Source organism: Convolutriloba macropyga, chromosome 14 (assembly GCF_964194025.1).
Source record: "Convolutriloba macropyga chromosome 14, txConMacr16.3, whole genome shotgun sequence".
Lineage (NCBI taxonomy): Eukaryota > Metazoa > Xenacoelomorpha > Acoela > Convolutidae > Convolutriloba > Convolutriloba macropyga.
Window position 1 is genome coordinate 37,731,816 of NC_134481.1, and position 18,073 is coordinate 37,749,888.

At 36.4% G+C, this 18,073-nt stretch overlaps 1 protein-coding gene across 1 annotated transcript in view; it reads right to left on the reverse strand.

The window, feature by feature from the left end:
• Window positions 1-18,073, reverse strand: part of LOC142353012 (beta-tectorin-like) — a 47,255-nt gene that overhangs the window by 4,364 nt on the left and 24,818 nt on the right. The window contains exon 5 of the mRNA XM_075405194.1: window positions 6,511-6,648. Coding sequence (XP_075261309.1) covers window positions 6,511-6,648 — 138 coding nt within the window. The remainder of the gene's footprint in view (window positions 1-6,510; window positions 6,649-18,073) is intronic.

Below are 18,073 nucleotides of genomic sequence, written 5' to 3' on the forward strand. Positions count from 1 at the left end.
TAGAAACCATCCTCAAACAAATACAAAGAATCAGCATCAACCTACAGAAATTTAAATTAAATGAAGCTCATTGGTTGGCTCCATTGCTACAGAGTCATTTTGCAATAAAGCACGTTTTTGCTTTTGAAACCAGCGGCCTTCAATTTTGCATCACCAACTCTAGACATAAAAGTTAAACATTTCATTTAAAATTATTTGACTGAAATTAATACAAAAATAGATGTTTTTAGAAAAGCTGTTCTTTTTTCAAATTGGTTTGTTTCCTATCAGTCTCAAAACTCTAATAGCTGCCGAACTTGTTTTGAAAACAATAGATAAGCACGCTCCAACAAAAAATTTTGTTGAAACCTACAGAAATTGAAATTAAATGAAACTCATTGGTTGGCTCCATTGCTACAGAGTCATTTCGCAATAAAGCACGTTTTTGCTTTTGAAACCAGTGGCCTTCAATTTTGCATCACCAACTGTAGACATAAAAGTTAAACATTTCATTTAAAATTATTTGACTGAAATTAATACAAAATAGATGTTTTTAGAAAAGCTGTTCTTTTTTCAATTTGGTTTGTTTCCTATCAGTCTCAAAACTCTAATAGCTGCCGAATTTGTTTTGAAAACAATAGATAAGCACGCTCCAACAAAAAATTTTGTTGAAACCTACAGAAATTGAAATTAAATGAAACTCATTGGTTGGCTCCATTGCTACAGAGTCATTTTGCAAAAAAGCAAGTTTTTGCTTTTGAAACCAGTGGCCTTCAATTTTGCATCACCAACTCTAGACATAAAAGTTAAACATTTCATTTAAAATTATTTGACTGAAAATAATACAAAATAGATGTTTTTAGAGAAGCTGTTCTTTTTTCAAATTGGTTTGTTTCCTATCAGTCTCAAAACTCTAATAGCTGCCGAACTTGTTTTGAAAACAATAGATAAGCACGCTCCAACAAAAAATTTTGTTGAAACCTACAGAAATTGAAATTAAATGAAACTCATTGGTTGGCTCCATTGCTACAGAGTCCTTTTGCAATAAAGCACGTTTTTGCTTTGGAAACCAGTGGCCTTCAATTTTGCATCACCAACTCTAGACATAAAAGTTAAACATTTCATTTAAAATTATACTGAAATTAATACAAAATAGATGTTTTTAGAAAAGCTGTTCTTTTTTCAAATTGGTTTGTTTCCTATCAGTCTCAAAACTCTAATAGCTGCCGAATTTGTTTTGAAAACAATAGATAAGCACGCTCCAACAAAAAATTTTGTTGAAACCTACAGAAATTGAAATTAAATGAAACTCATTGGTTGGCTCCATTGCTACAGAGTCATTTCGCAATAAAGCACGTTTTTGCTTTTGAAACCAGTGGCCTTCAATTTTGCATCACCAACTGTAGACATAAAATTTAAACATTTCATTTAAAAATGTTTGACTGAAATCAATACAAAATAGATGTTTTTAGACAAGCTGTTCTTTTTTCAAATTGGTTTGTTTCCTATCAGTCTCAAAACTCTAATAGCTGCCGAACTTGTTTTGAAAACAATAAATAAGCACGCTCCAACAAAAAATTTTGTTGAAAATAACAAACCAAATTTTTCTTTAGCAGAAATATGGTTGACCAAAAACTCCGCACAATCGAGGATCTTTTAACGATGAGGAACTATTGTACTGAGGAAACTTTTCTGCTTCTATGAAGCCCCAGAAAAAGGTTAACATGTGTTATTTCTACGACTTTTCCAGCGGCAACCTATAGCGTTTTTCTCGTCTGAAAGGAAGAAATAGAAATTGAAAAATTAACAGAAGAGCTGTAGAAAAATTTGATCTGAAACAAATCGCCCGTGGAAAGTTTTGGAGGTATAATTACCTATCCAATGATAATCATTTTTTATAAAAACCAATATGTTTTTTCTTTATATCTATTATAATCGATTAACAACTCCCATGAGAGCTCAAAATGACAAATGTTACATCCTTATTCAAAAAGGGATCTGCCGATGATGCAGATTCAATAGCATGTAATTCAACTACAGTAATAATTCAATAGCATGGTCGCTATTAGAAATTTTTGAAGGGTTCCTAGTAGACTAATTGAATCATTATCAAAATAAAAAATATATATTATACAAGAATCAGTCCTGTTCCAGGAAAATAAATTCTGCAACTGCACCAACGGTACTTCAAACGGAAACGGTTCAATCTCAGCTTAATGAAAAGAAAACGTTATAAGCATTCTTAGGTCTCTCTTGTTCTTAGGTCTCTCATCCTAGGCTTATAGTTCAAGTCATCACAATAATTTATTCGATAATTTTTTTCAAAAAGGATTTAGTGAAAATACAGGAATTGCTTTCCAGTTATCTTGCTGAACAAGACCAAATGTGCATTTAAAGAATACATTTTCCATTTGGATAAAATTAGATAGAGGTGCTCCCAAATATACTATGTTGGTCCGGTCTCACTTAATTTATACCTTAATGATAGAAACAATTACTTTCATGAAAATTGGAATTTAATTCAATACGCCGTTGACACGTTGATTCTATTGTGACAAAACTTTGATAAATTTAAGAATTCCATTGATTATCAGCAATCTATTTTCATTTATATATTTCAATGAAAATATAATGCAGTTCACAGTAGCAAAACGAAACACTTGCTTGCATTCAATTGTGGTAATGGGAAAGAGAAGCCAGTCAATCTACAAATAAATGTGCGGAGCTTTCAGTAAAACATCATGGTATTCTTCTGGGAGTTATTATTGACATTAGACATTATTAACTATCAAGAACACGTGAAATTGCTACTGAGCAAAGTGCGCAAAGAAAAAACTTAAAAGCTTTACAAGACAGTGTCTTAGGAGAGAGATAAAAAAATGGGGAAAAACACTGAAACGCACGAAAAATGCAACGAAAATGCACAAATCGTTGTACTTTGTTAAATAAATTTTGGGAACAAGTTTGTATTGAGTTAACTCAATGGTGCTTCCGCTAACCTTAAAAGATAAAACAATCCATTCCTCTTGCGAATGTCAATTAAACTGCGCTGTAAAAGATTGCTTCAACAGAAAAAAATATCAAATCTCCATAGATTTGAAAATGAAAATATTAATCCTATTAATAACAAACTCATTGAACCGCAGAGCTGCATATCATTCAAAAAATTCACAAACTCAAAATAGAATGCCATTTGGCAAATTCTTCCTTCATAATCGCTCAGATAAACTGTACAAAACACAAAACTTACATATAAGGTAGCCCAAAAAGAGTCTAGTTCGTCAGGCTATAGTTTCACAAAACAAAGTTTCACAGGACCTAAGCATCTGCAAATCAAAAAAAGTTGAAAAAATTCTACATCATTTCTTTTTCAATCAGTTTTTCTGTCATTTTCCCAAAAAATGTTGTTAATGGTCGGAATTCTTGGAAGTATCTTTGATTAGCAAAACGAAAAGTTCAATTTTAAACATTTTTCAGACTGAATTCATTCTAATTTTAACTGTACGTTAATTAGTATTAATGTTCTTTTTTATAATTCGTTGTGAAACTACACTATCTTTTCCATATTACCATTATCTAATGCCGTTCTAAAATTTCAGTGTTTTTTAAGAGTGAATGTATGTATATGTATCCCATTATTCATTATTTTGGTAAAAATTTATAACCACCAAATTATTTTAACCAGCATAAAAATGAGATATCAATATATTCCTTCAATGCGTTTTAAAGGATGGAAAACAAAAGAGCTAAGACACAAGATACGTTATCATATCGGCTGAATGTGTGCGTGCATATTCTGAATAGCAACAAGTTAGTTTCTCCCAGACAGCCAAATGTAAAAGTAACCACTCCTGCCTTTTTGGCAAGAAACAGCATTAGTTTGAATGAAAAATGGTAGAAAAAATCCGACTAAAAATATATTATGTTCATTTTTGCAATTAAAATAGTGTGAGGAAAGATCTTATATGAATAAAAAATCGTTCAAAATCTAAAGCTGCACAAAAATTTCTGACAAACTCAATTAAATACTCATTTCATTTGATAAATACCTTACACAAATATTTAGGTCGATGAAATCTTACACAAAAAACTTCACGTCTGTAGTAATTATTATCAAGAGAGCTCTGATGGGATTTTAAATTTTTGCGCAACGTTTTCTGAACAAAAAAAATTACCGAAATTTTGTGATCAAGTTTTTTTTGAGTGTGTATCGGTTTGTTCGTATGTAGGTATATGTATGTATATTATATATATATATATATATATATATATATATATATATATATATATATATAAATACATATTTAGCCGAAACCCTAACCCTATCCCTAACCCTAACCCTAATCCTATCCGCGAAATACAATTACAAACTTTATAACCTATTTTTCAAACGGCTTGTATCACGCATCTGCTCCATTTATGTATCGATTTTTCGCACGCAATGTAGCTCGATTTCGCATATAATCCGCAATTAAGCCTAACTTAATTACTACTTCTGAATTAAGCCTAACTTATTGATACTAGTAGTACTTTATTACTACTTTATTACTACTTACAGTACTTTATTACTACTTATTACTACTTATTAGTACTATTTATTACCACTTATAAAAATTGGCCAGTCCCTCATTGATATACAAAGCCTTCGATGTGCCAGGAATTTTTCGTTAAAAAAATCAGTTTTTGTGGTTGCATGTATTTAAAGCACTTTAAAGCTTTGAAAGCATCAATTAAATCTTTATTAAAGTTCTTATTGCATGCTCAAAATGCGCGCGAATAATTGATACCTAAATTGAGAGGAAACATGCTACGAGAATTGTTACCTACTTTTTGCACCGAATGTTCTTCTATTTCACAAAATTGGCGGAACCCTTTTTGTCAAAAGTAAGATACAAAGGATGTCTCCTAATTTCGTTCATTGTATGTATCTAATTTTCGAGCCAATTTTACTAAGGCGGAAATTTTGGGGTATACCTCTGCGTCGTAATGAGAGCAAGAGCGCATAAGCGCATAAAAACTTAGTGTGTGAGCAATTAATAAGCAGATATATTATAGACCTCAATAACATCGTTTTATTTAATACAATGACAATTAAATTGCAGGGGGGTCAAATGCAGATCAAATGCTGTGGTAGTCGAAAAAGAATAAATTCTTTTTATTACAGATGACTTATTCGCCTACACAGGATTTATTCTTTCATAGGGGACCTACTCTAGCGATTTGAGATTTTTAGCTTATAAGATCTCGCAAAATTTCCGCAAACTACTCCTTAAAGATACTTGCTAGGGGATATCTCTTATTGACAGATCTGTCAGAATATAGTCAGTGCTTAAACAAAAAAAATGTCTTATCAGATTTTGCACAAAAAATGCAGTCTTGGGAGTTCTATTTCCCGGGTCGAGGAAAAGTCAGAAAAATATGTAAGATAAACGGTTAAAAGTTGCTTTTTTCACTGCAAAATTCTTATTTAATTTTGCGGTAAATGGCGGTAAATGCGGTGAAAATATTTAAGTTCAACAGTAGAGGAAGCGGTGAACTTACAATATTTCACCACATTTCACCTCTTACTACAGATTACCATCCTTACACTGGTTCCAACCTCTCACCCCCTGCATGTCATTCACTTCTTCTTCTACTGCACCAACTCTCAATTTTTTTCTAGGATATTTGTATTGAATTTAAATTAGCTTCACTCTACTTTCTGTAAAACATGCTTATTGAATTTTTGTAAGATTTGCAATTTTTAGCGGCGAAATTACATATTTTAGCGTTGAAATGTGGTGATTCTTTTTTGTAAATTCACCTTTTACTCTAATGGCGAAATGACATAAATTCACCACTTAGAAAAAAAGTGTCAAAAACATGTTAGATTAAGGGGTAGTTTTAGTTGGGGTAAAACCTAACAATTTTTTTCCTTATTCCCCATTATCACCCTCTCTTCCATCGTTTTACCCCCCTAAAATTACCCCCCCCTTCCCAAACTTACATCTTTTTGACACTCTTTTCTAAGCGGTGAATTTATGTAAGTTTGTCACTAAGTTAAGTGGAGAATATATGTAGTTTCATCGCATTCACCGCTTATCTCAAATAACTTGGATACTTTTTTCAAAGACGTGATTTTATTTAACTTCACCGCTAAATTCAGCGGTAACATGTAATTTCACGGCTACCAGGCGATAAAGCTTTTCTTCACCACATTCACCGCCTGATTTATGTAATTTCGCCGCATTAACCGCTTATCCTACATAATTTTGAGTTAAATGGCGGTGACACCCCGACCCGGGTTGCCTTAAATTTCCCGCTGAAATTAATTTCATAAATAACTTATTGGAAAATGAAAACATCTTTTCTGTTTCTGCCCCCCTCCCCCAGTTCATTAGGTTTATATTTTTTGCACCCCGAAATGCACGTGCCAAATTTTTTATGAGTTGCCATATAATGGCTTGTTCTGCAGCTGGGGATGCAAAACGTACTGGGAGGAGATTGAAGCACATGGAAAAGATGCAAAAGTGTTTTGTTAATTTGACCAACTCTGCTCTGAGATGTCTCGTCGGACCAAAACAATTGGCGATGAAGACACGAATCCACTCCTCACTCTGCTATTCACTCCATCATCATGTGCAAGGGTTTTCAGGGCACCCAGTGCACGTTTCTGTCGCTTGTTGCAGCCTGTGCATCAAAGAAAAAAATTCGCAAAAGTTTCTCCTCGCATATACCACACTCACCTTCTAAAAGGTACCAGCACACTTTGTCCGAAACTCAAGTCTATCTGGCTCGTATCAGTTTTGATCTGATCCGCGTCCTGGGATATTTGAGTTTTGTAACTCAAGCTAACCTTCGATAAGATTTGGTGAGAAAACAAAAATTGGCTGATGTACGCAAAGAAAGCGGAAGTAAAATTTAGCTGTCGAAAAAACAATCCGAATGTTGTGTACTTGTCATGTAATCTTTCAGATATAATAAATTGTTTACGGATACAATAACGACTGTGCATACCCCAGTTGAGAGGTCGACTTTATGAAATCCAAATGTGTACTAGTTTTTTATCTTTCAGATATAACCCCAGTGATTGTGGAATTTTTATCGTGTAAGATCTGATAAGATGCTGACTAAGAATTTTTATCGTGTAAGATCTTATCAGATCTTACACGATAAAAATTCCTCTTATCAGATCTTACACGATAAAAATTCTGGTAAGAGGAATTTTTATCGTGTAAGATCTGATAAGACATCTTATAAGATAAACATTCCTCTTATTGGAATTTTTATCGTGTAAGATCTGATAAGACATCTTATAAGATAAACATTCCTCTTATTAGAATTTTTATCGTGTAAGATCTGATAAGACATCTTATAAGATAAACATTCCCCTTACCAGAATTTTTATCGTGTAAGATCTGATAAGAGTGAATTTTTATCGTGTAAGATCTGATATGACATGTTTTAATGTTTTCAATATAATCGTATAACGTAGTCAAGGTCCTATGAAAGTAAAAAACGAATCGGTCAGCTAACCAATTATGAAACAAAAAAATGGTTGTTGATTCTGTTTTGGTGGCAGTTTTAGTGTGAGTCTTAGCTGGGTACTATGGCTAAACTTAGCAGTCCAAGATAGTTTTGGTCTTTAAAAACAATTCAGCCTAGTTTGATAATCACCGCTTCGGAGAAAGCCCCTGCCACTCAAATAATCTTTTTTACAATATCTTATAAGTCTTACAAGACAGTATAAGATATTTTTCTTTTTGTTGCTCTGGCACTTAAGTGTTGCATGCTGTAGCTTTTCGGCTACTGCTTGAGAGCAACTCTGAATTGTCTTCAATATGAAGAATATACCATACTTTTGGAATTTATATAAGAGGAATTTTTATCGTGTAAAATCTTATAAGAGGAATTTTTATCGTGTAAGATCTTATAAGAAGAATTTTTATCGTGTAAGATCTTATAAGAAGAATTTTTATCGTGTAAGATCTTATAAGAAGAATTTTTATCGTGTAAGATCTTATAAGAAGAATTTTTATCGTGTAAGATCTTATAAGAGGAATTTTTATCGTGTAAGATCTTATAAGAGGAATTTATATCGTATAAGATCTGATAAACGTCTTATAAGATCTTATAAGAAGATGCATCCCCTTACAGGCTATTAGCAAGATATTTTGTCAGAAATTTGTCAGATCTTACACGATAAAAATTCCACAATCACTGGGGAATAAATTGTGAACGGCTAAAATCACGACTGCGCGTAGTATTTTCTATTCATAACGCATTCCAGTCAAAATAGGGTCAATTTCAAGAGACCAAGCGGGCCACTGTCTATGGCCATGCCTCTGACCCGCTGTGGGATATAACCCACCGTTTCGTCATGCAAAATTTAAAATTCCGCTATCTTGAGATTCTTCGGCTCTATTGACTTCAATTTCAAAGTCCAGTTTGCTTCCTGGTGTGAATTGGTATAAATATTTCTCGACGATTTTTATCTGGGACGGGGTACCCTTACAGACGTAAAAATACACGGTCTAGTTACACTTTTTGTCGCTCAAACATTGTCAAGACCACGCACATCTTGTCTACCATACACCTTTTGGCGCGCTATAGCGAGTAAAAATTCCCTTAACGAGAATCATAAGCCAAAAGGCTCGATATATACCGCTTTAAATTTATTCATAGAACGGGTATGCCGATTCATGTTCTGATTGATTCTGCCTCATAGTTGCACTACTTCGAAAACTGGATTCAAAATTTCAGGGGAAACGATTCATGTTGTGACGATAGGATATGTTACATTGGCCGCCTTAGGAACTTTGTGAGATTAATTTGATTATTCAATTAAAAAAGGATTACAGTGGTTCGGTATAAATTAATCAGTTTTCAGTTTCGAGTTTTTGTTAACTTGACTGTTCTTCATGATTTCTGATGTTGTTATGGCTGAAAACTTGCTTTATTTTTCTTAACCATGTCGAATCAGTATCGGGCAGACATGGTAAATAGTAGACATATGGCAAATAATCCACTGAGCATCAACGTTGATGACATCGCCGGCCCCATTTGCAGGGTTGCAAAGAATAGTCGGCTTCCGTAAAGACGATGGTTTGTTAGGTAGAAACTTTGTAGCCAATAAATAATTCTAAAGAAAATAACTGAGGGGAGAAAAGGATGATTACAAGCGATAACAAAGCAAATCATTTTAAAATTGGCGTTTCTAACTGACGGAGCGGGTAAAGGCAAAAATTGCAATACCTGAAAATTGCGACACAAGCGAAAAAGGCTAAAGCGGAGGTTGCTGCGGTGTAGCAACTTTCTACACAGCGCGAAAACGAGATTCCTGCCTGTTGCGGCCTGTAACTACCTTTACCTAACCGTACCTACCTGTACCTGAACATTACCACTCAAGAGCGACGGACCTTTTAATGTACTGGATTTTTTCAAATCGTTTGTTGATCGGCAATAAGTGATGTGACTTCACATTAACGATAGTGTAGATTTCTGCACGAGGAATTTATGGGTGATAAAATGGCTGAGTGCTAAAACGATGTGATTTTGTCCGTTGAATGTGAATGTAGTCTACTCTTTAGAAATTTTACTTAAATTGAGAACGGGGCAGATCTTTTCGCCGTATGCACTCTTTATTTTGACTGACCGAACTACTTTATCCGAGCTTGGATACACTTCTTTTACCTTTGCTAGAGGCCAGAGACCACGAGGTGTGAAATCTTCCAAAATCTAGACTAAGTTGTGAACTTTTAAGTTCTGATTTTTTTATGCCATTTAGAGCGTTTCTGCTGGTTAGGGAGATACTCTCTCATAAATCGGTTCCAAAAATGTTGGGCTAGGATTTGTGATGTTTTCTAAGATTTAGTAACTGCTATTTTGCTTTGAGAGAAGACTCCTGAATGGAGATTGATTGAGGGTCTACCCAAGAGGAAATGATTTGGCGTTAAAGGGAGTGGATCGTTTATATCGTCAGAAACATTCGTCAAGGGTCGCGAATTCATGTTGGACTCAATTTCACAAGTGAATATCGACAGCGTTTCGTCTGTTAGCGTTCTTGAGCCAATGACTTTGTAGAGGGAGAGTTTGAAAACTTGAACGAACCTTTCCCAGCTGCGGCCAAAATGCGCAGCCAGAGGGGGGTTAATTTTCCAATTGATTTCTACGTCTAAGATGTGGAGCTTAGATGCAAATTCTCGCGAGGATCTGAGAGCTTCTATTCATTTTCTCAATTCGGAACAAGAGCCGACAAAAGATTTTCCGTTGTCAGAATAAATAATTTTGGTTTTCCTCGGCGGCTAATGAATCTGCGGATGCAACTCATTGCAGAATCTGTAGAAAGACTTTCCAAAATTTCCAAATGAACGGTTCTTACAACTAAGCCCGAAAATAGACTCATACAACTGATAGCAAATTTACCACACTCTTTTATAGGAAAAGTACCTATGAAGTCCAGACCTGTTGTTGCAAACGGTATTGTGATTTTAGAGCGGTAAACTTTCACTGGAGAGATCTGACATCTGAGTTGGAATAATTTCTTGAGCCATTCTTCGGCAGGGAAAGCACTGACGTATTGTTTGTCTAATCGGCATTTCAGAATCCAATAGTATTTCATTAGAAAGGAATGTGTTTGTTCAACACCAGAGTGACTATTCACTACATGAGTGTTTTTGATGGGGAGGTTAACGATTGGGTTAACCCCGTCTAAAATTAACGGATGGCGAGCAGTTTCTAAGACCATTGCCTTAGACAGCCGAACTTTGGCGCGGAGTTCACTCCTTCCGTTAACAAAAGGACAGAGTGTCTTTAGAGGGCTTGACGGAAGTATCTCCTAGCCTTATTGTAAAGACAACATCTCATCTCCATGTTCTGACTTTGAGCAACGCCGATGAGGTACCTGTAAGCCAGTGTGTGATGTGCGAGCGATAAGCAAATGCTCTGTTTTTTCAAACGATCGAGGAAAAAGAAGCAGTATGCTGCAACTCTAACTAGACGATTCCAATTGCTGAAGCGTGCAATGTCAATGGGACATTCATTTGCTGAGTGCAGATTGGTTTGCAACGCATGAACGATGAGAACGTTCGAATTTTGTGCTTTAAAGTTTTCCTTACTTGGCCAGTCTCTTTTTGGTAACTGTAGAAAAGAAGGACCGTTGAGCCTTCGAGAACTGCAGTTCATCTGTTTAACTTCATAGCCTCTGGAGCCATCATCGGCTGGATTGTCGGCTGAGGCGATGTAGTTCCAGTCATGTGCTGTTGATACATCAAATATATTCGCCAACCTGTTAGCAACAAATTTGCGATGACGTATCTCTGGGGTTCTGAGCCAATAAAGAAATGTTGTACTATCGGACCAGAAAACTTTTTCATGAATGTTAATGTCGTGCTGTTCTCTCACGAAGTGTGCGAGCTGAGCTGCGTAGACGCGAAGAATTGTCATTGTTTTGTTTAGAGCTACGCGGGCTTTTCCCATGATGAATTTCACTTGATCAGTTTCATCCAAGTATTCAATCCTAAGAAACGAAACCGCTGAGAGTTCATACTCCGACGCGTCTGAGAAGGTATGGTGAGCTGTTTCCTTTATTGCTTTTTCAATGAATAAACAGCGAGTTATTGAATCTTCGCGGAAGTCTCGTAGTTCATTTTGCAGTTGAGTTAGATTCGCAAATTCATTGAGGTTCAATGCTTTGTCCCACTTTGGTCCTAGGTTCCAGTCGGCTTGTAGATTTTTACGAACTCGGATGGTTAGTGTTGCTATAAAGCCCAGAGGCTCAAAAATGGATGCAACAAACCGCAGAAACTTTTTTGCGTTACCATATTGCTATCCAAGGGAAACTTCTTGAGCAGTTTTCTCTCGATTACATTAGTGCCTGTTTTTGCATTCCACGGTAATCCGAGGACCTTTGAGTTTGAGGTGAAGCTTCGTTTGTGTTTAAAAGTTGATCCCTACTGACTTGTTGCAAAAATGCAGCCGAATTAGAATTCCAATTGGTGAGAATAAAACCCCCAAGAGACAGGCAAGCTTTATTGCTGCTCATTATGTTTACAGCCTTTTCAACGTCGTCGGTGGAAATATACTAATCGTGCATGTAGATATTGCGTGCAACATTATGAGAAACATCAGGAAAATGTTTCTGGTTATCTTTCGCAGAGCGACGTAGTGCGTACGATGCAATGCAAGGTGATGACGTTGCACCAAATGTGTGGCAAGTGTACTCATATTCTTCTATTTTGCCGTTGTTATCCCACAAGAAACGAAGCTATGAACGGTCTGAAGGAGTAACTTTGACTTGCATAAGCATTTGCTCAATGTCAGCGGATATTGCGATATGACTTTCTCTGAAACGCAAAATAATCCCAACAAGATTGCTGAGCAAATCCGGGCCTTTTCAAGAGATTTGAGTTGGTAGATTGGCCTTGACAGATGCTGGATGCGTTAGTCTTCCGTCGAAGTTTTCCGGGCTTATTTTCATTTGAGACCGGATGATGAGGTAGATAAGAAACTGACATTGTGTTGTCGGTACAAGGATCAATTTTTACAACATATTCGTTTTGCAAGTCCTTTTGCAAGGTCTATTCATATTTCTTTCTCTTAACACTAGCTTCGTGGAAAGCTTTGATATTGGCTGCTTCAACTGTTTCTCAGCGAGCCATCTGTTATTCGTCAATTTTGCATTCTTTTTCCACAAGAGGCCAACTTCGTAATGACCATCCTTGAATCTGGTTGTGGATTGTAAAATTTACTTTTCCTTGTATAAGACTTTTCTTCGTTCTTGTACAGTGCTTTTTTTTGATGCAATGCCATAATTTTCGATCTTCATCCAATCATGAACTTTGGTGAAAAGTTCGTTGTCCAATTGGACATGGGAACAAAATTGGGTTTTGAGAACTGGATTTTGCTCATCTGCATTTATGTTGGTTTTTCCGGCACACTTCCATTCTAATGGTTTTTTGACAGCCCAATGTGTGTTTTTTGGGCATTTAACTATCTCACTGTAGTGGTTTAGGTCAAGGTTAACTATTCCAATGATTATACACACTTGATTTTGTTTGATGTTTGGAAACGTGATGTGATTAAGGTGATCAATTTACCACACAGTTTGAGCAGCTCACTGTTTTTAACTGGCGTCATATTAAGATCTGGAACTGCTGGTACATCAATTGAAACTACTGAGCTATTCTGGGATCTGTATGGCTTGATTTGGAGAGAAAATTGAGAACAGTCTACTTCTCTAGTTGTATAGTAGCCGCTGATCGGCATCTTAGCAACTGCGTACAAGTCAATCTCCATTTCTGATGCTGCAGATGTAAGCAGCAAGCTTTGACACATTCCGTTGTCTAGACACGCATAAGTATCAACGGTTTCTACACCATTGGAAAGTTCAACCGGAACAAGGGCTACTTGTCCTGTTCCATGTAATTGAACGGATTTAAGGGCCGATGGCGGCTTCACTCTCTGATAATTGTCTCCAGAGCTCTCATGGAGCAGAGTATTATGCTTTTGACCACAATTGCCATTTCGGCAAAAATTTTTTGAATTGCAATTTTGAACATGATGACTGCCAAAGTAGTTGTAGCGAAGTTTCAAGTTTTTGACTTGTTCTCTCCGATCGAAAGGAGAGAGGGTCTGGAAATGAGAACCTTTGTAGAGATATTGACAGGTCTCATTACTGGGGCAAACAACAGTTCTGGAGGGGCCTTGTCTGTTATTGTCGAATCAGGAGCCACCTTTTTGACCATTGCTTGTCGTTCTCGTAGATGAGGGCAAGAGACTTTGATTTTTCTGAATCCATGGTTTATGAGCAAAGTTTGATCTTCCATGGCTGAGTCGTGTTACCGATTTGGGCGTTGGCAAATCTCTACAAGCTTTTGCGTAGATTGATAACCACTGAGAAAGGTCTTTAAGAGACGGCTGGAGTGAAAACGTTTCGAGGGCATACTTGTTCCAGTCAAGGCGGACTGGTGTTGGATGTTTATTTAATGCCTGATTGAGATTTGTAGTAGAATGGATGTCATGATTGAATCCAAGTTGTTGAAATGTATCCACTAGGGTCAGGAGAAAGGTTGAAAATTGGGTCCAACTTTCCGGCACAGTCAGATTAGGTGGTTTGAACTGTGAGAGCTCATCAAGAAAGGCTTTTATTATCCGGTTTGGGTTTCCGAAGTGTTCCTCAAGACGATTCAACGCTGGGACATACAGACTACCGTTGTAGCTGAATCCATATATTAGACGCTTTGCCTCTCCAGTTAATAGCGATTAAAGATGTATCATATATTCTGATAATGACATAGGCGAACGATCTATGGTGGCTTTAAAAATGCTAAACCACTTCATCCGGTCAAGTGAATTGCCATCAATTTTTGTTGCCTGCAACTTGGGCACAGATTGTTGGAAACAAGTGGACATGGAGATGGGGTTCTGATAAGAAGCAGAGCCAAGTGTAGCGGACGCTGATGGATCTGATAATTGTTGATTTTGAGGAAATCTCCGTGATGGGTTGCTGTTCGCAACATGAAATGATGTGTCCTGGTTGATTGAACTATTGCTTGAATTAGCAGGAAACGGTTCCGAAGACAAGGCACTGTGAACAGGATTTCCAGATGAAGTAGCCGTCGAGAACCCAAATTTGGAATCCATATTAGCCGATGGCGAAATGGAATTGGATTGAACTCAGCTAGCGGGCGCTGCAGAGTCCAACGAAACAAGTTGACCTGACACTGCGCTCCCAGTGGATGCTGAGCAAAATGTAGAGGTACTGTTAGTGTTATGAATTGTTGGGTTACTGCTGCTACTATCAAATGTTACCCTTAAGTTGCGTGATGAAACATTGCTTAGTTCTGAGCTTTGATTTTCTTTTTTGTGTTTGCGGAGGGCAGCGGTTGTTTTTCGAATCTTGAAAATTAGTTTGCTAGGTTGAAAAGAATGCGTATCTGCTTCTTCTGATGGCGAGATGTCCAAAAACTCTTGAACAGAGTTGTCCAGTTTCTCTTGCAACGCTTTAATTTCGTTCAATGTTTCTTCTAGAGTTACAGTGTCCTCCCCGGAATCAATTCCTGAAACAACAAATTCGATGCAAGATTCAATTTCGCTTTCAAACATTAGCTTTTGGTTTTTAATGTGTTTCAAATGAGGATCAACAGAGGATTCTTCGTTTTCACCCATTGCTAGTGTTTGTGAACTTGTAGAATTTATCTGATGCTTAACTCTTGTTGATTTTCCGGTTGAAGTAAGAACCATTAACTCTGTTTTGTTGAGGTGATCTGGAGCTTTGATTTTATTTAAGCCTCTATTAGTAGCATTGTTAACCAAATCTCAAGGCCAAAACCTGTTTATATAACTACCGGATAACCAATACCTCCCAAACCAAATGAACCAAATTTTACACAAATTTATCGAATCTTGACAAAGTTTACCAAACCTTACCAACGCGTTACAGTACCTTACCAAAACTACTGAACATTACCAAAACTTACGGAACCTGATGAAACTTTACCAAGCCTTACCAAAACTTACCAATACTTCCCGAACCTTACCAACACTTACCGAACATTACCAAGCCTTACCGAAGCTTACCAAGCCTTACCGAAACTTACCAATACTTACCGAAGATTACCAAGACCTACCGAACCTTACCAATACTTACCGAAACTTACCAAGCCTTACCGAAGCTTACCAAGCCTTACCGAACCTCACCAATACTTACCGAACCTTACCAACCCTTACCGAACCTTACCAATACTTACCGAACGAACCTTACCAATACTTACCGAACATTACCAAGCCTTACCGAACCTTACCAATACTTACGGAACCTTACCAATTCTTACCGAACCTTACCAAGCCTTACCGAACCTTACCATTACTTACCAAACCTTAACGGATAGCATCAACTACCAATACCGGAATGATAAACCCAAATCTACCAAATAACCACAGTAACATCCGGACACAAACCGAGGGTTATGCTGAACCACACGGTACGAAAATGTCGGTTTTTCAATAGCGAAAAAAGCTTTTCATGGCGGTATCGGAGCAATAAAACAAATGACTGAAATTTATTGCAAGTTGTTAACACGTCCAGAAAAAATTCTCTATGTGCGAGAAAAAAACAACGCTGAGGAAATTACTGGCGAATCACCAGAGTCAACGCAAATAAGAATAGGGTAATCAAGGGAGTCCCAGATATAAACACTCTGTTGGGTTGGGTGATGGTGAGTTGCCTCGTGTTGGGTTGGTTGGGATTGGTCTTTGTCTAGAATTTCCTTTTCTACCCTGGTCACGAGAAAAAAGTTCTCGGAAAGGAAATTATTGCTGTCCATTCTTTCATTGGGCACCAGAATGTTACATTGGCCGCCTTAGGAACTTTAGAGATTGATTTGATTATTGAATTAACAAAGGATTACAATGGTTTAGTATAAATTAATCAGTTTTCAGTTTCGTGTTTTTGTTAAATTGACTGTTCTTCATGATTTCTGATGTTGTTATGGCTGAAAACTTGCATGACTTTTGTTAACCATGTCGAACCAGTATTTGACAGAGATGGTAAATAGTGCACATATGGCAAATAATCTTCTGGGCATCAATGTTGATGACAGGATACTCCTATTACTACTATCAAGACAATGATCCAAACAAAAATTTGCTAAGAACAGACAGAAATTGGCTAGGTTCCATAATGCTGGTTGCAACCAAAAACCAAAAATTAGGTTGTAAGCTCTCACAAACTCATTCTAAAATGGTTTGATACTTATTACAAACATAGTTACTTCTTTTGTGAAGTTTATTTAAGAAAAAAATCAAAAAAATTGTTCGGCCTCAAACTATTTAGATTTGATCAAACTGTTACAACAATAGAAATAAAAATCGTCAAAACAGAAACGAAGGCCCAAAATTGAATCTTATTGTCAGTTGAATGTTCACATGACTCATAACTAAAGAGAACATGTGAAAAGCATCAAATTTTTATATATTTGAGTTTGCGATGAAAGTTTTGATTAGGTGCTCAAATAAGAAAAAATGATTATCACAAAATTAATTAAAAATTTAAACTGATCATTCAACAAACAAAACTGAAGAAGATTTAAGGACAATTTTTGACAAACAGTTGCTAATTTTAATTTTACCGAAATAATGGCAAACTATCTCCACAAAACAAAACCTCGGCGTAAACACAAAAAAAACTCTCTCTTGCTTTAGGATTAACAGTTCTGACTCATAGTTACTTCTTTTTCCACAACAGCTTTTACAATTTCTGACATTGGTGTGCATAGTATTGTTATCTAAAATAGGCTGTCCCGACCACTGATGTTACTAAATGTTTTGTAAAGGAACATTAACCCTTTTTGTACTAGTTTTTGTACTTGTTGTCCTAGTCATTTCATAGTTATAGTTCTAGTTCTAGTTACAGCTTGTCACGTGAGAAAAAAGAAAAAAAGGGGGAAATAACAAAAGCAGCACACAGAACTCAACGTAGCAGCCGCAGAAAACGGCTGAAAGTACAACTCAGCAAAATATTGCAAAACAAATTGTCTTGAGCAGTAAATAACGTGTTACTGTGTCTGGAACTAGAAATATTCCTGAGCAGTAAATTGTTACTGTGTCTTGTATTCCAAATTTTTTTCTTGAGCAGTAAATTCTGTTACTGTGTCTTGCATCAACGAATTATTGGAGCTGAAATTCAACTGTTACAACCCCAACTTCTGGTATTCTCATTTTGTGAATACAAATAGCAAAAGCCAACTTAAGTTTAAATTTAAATATTTTCGCACAAACAGGTCTTAGACATATATCTTTGTCTTCGATTTGTTTTTTCTATCGGATTGAACTGGTATACATAAAGAGATCCCGTATTGTGTGATCTGTAGCAATCCAGTTCAAATCGATAGTTGAAAAAACTAAGATCAGCGAATAGTTACGAACTAAAATAATTAATGCAACGGTAGGTACAGCAGAGCGGAAATACAGTTACAAAAGCGAACTGCATAAACGAAGTATCGGGACAGATTATGTAACCACTCAGAACGAACTGGGCGGTGTAAAACTTTCTTTGTGAAACACAAGGAGAGCAGCCGTTACACTTGGTCCGCCGACCCAGACAGTGGAATAAACT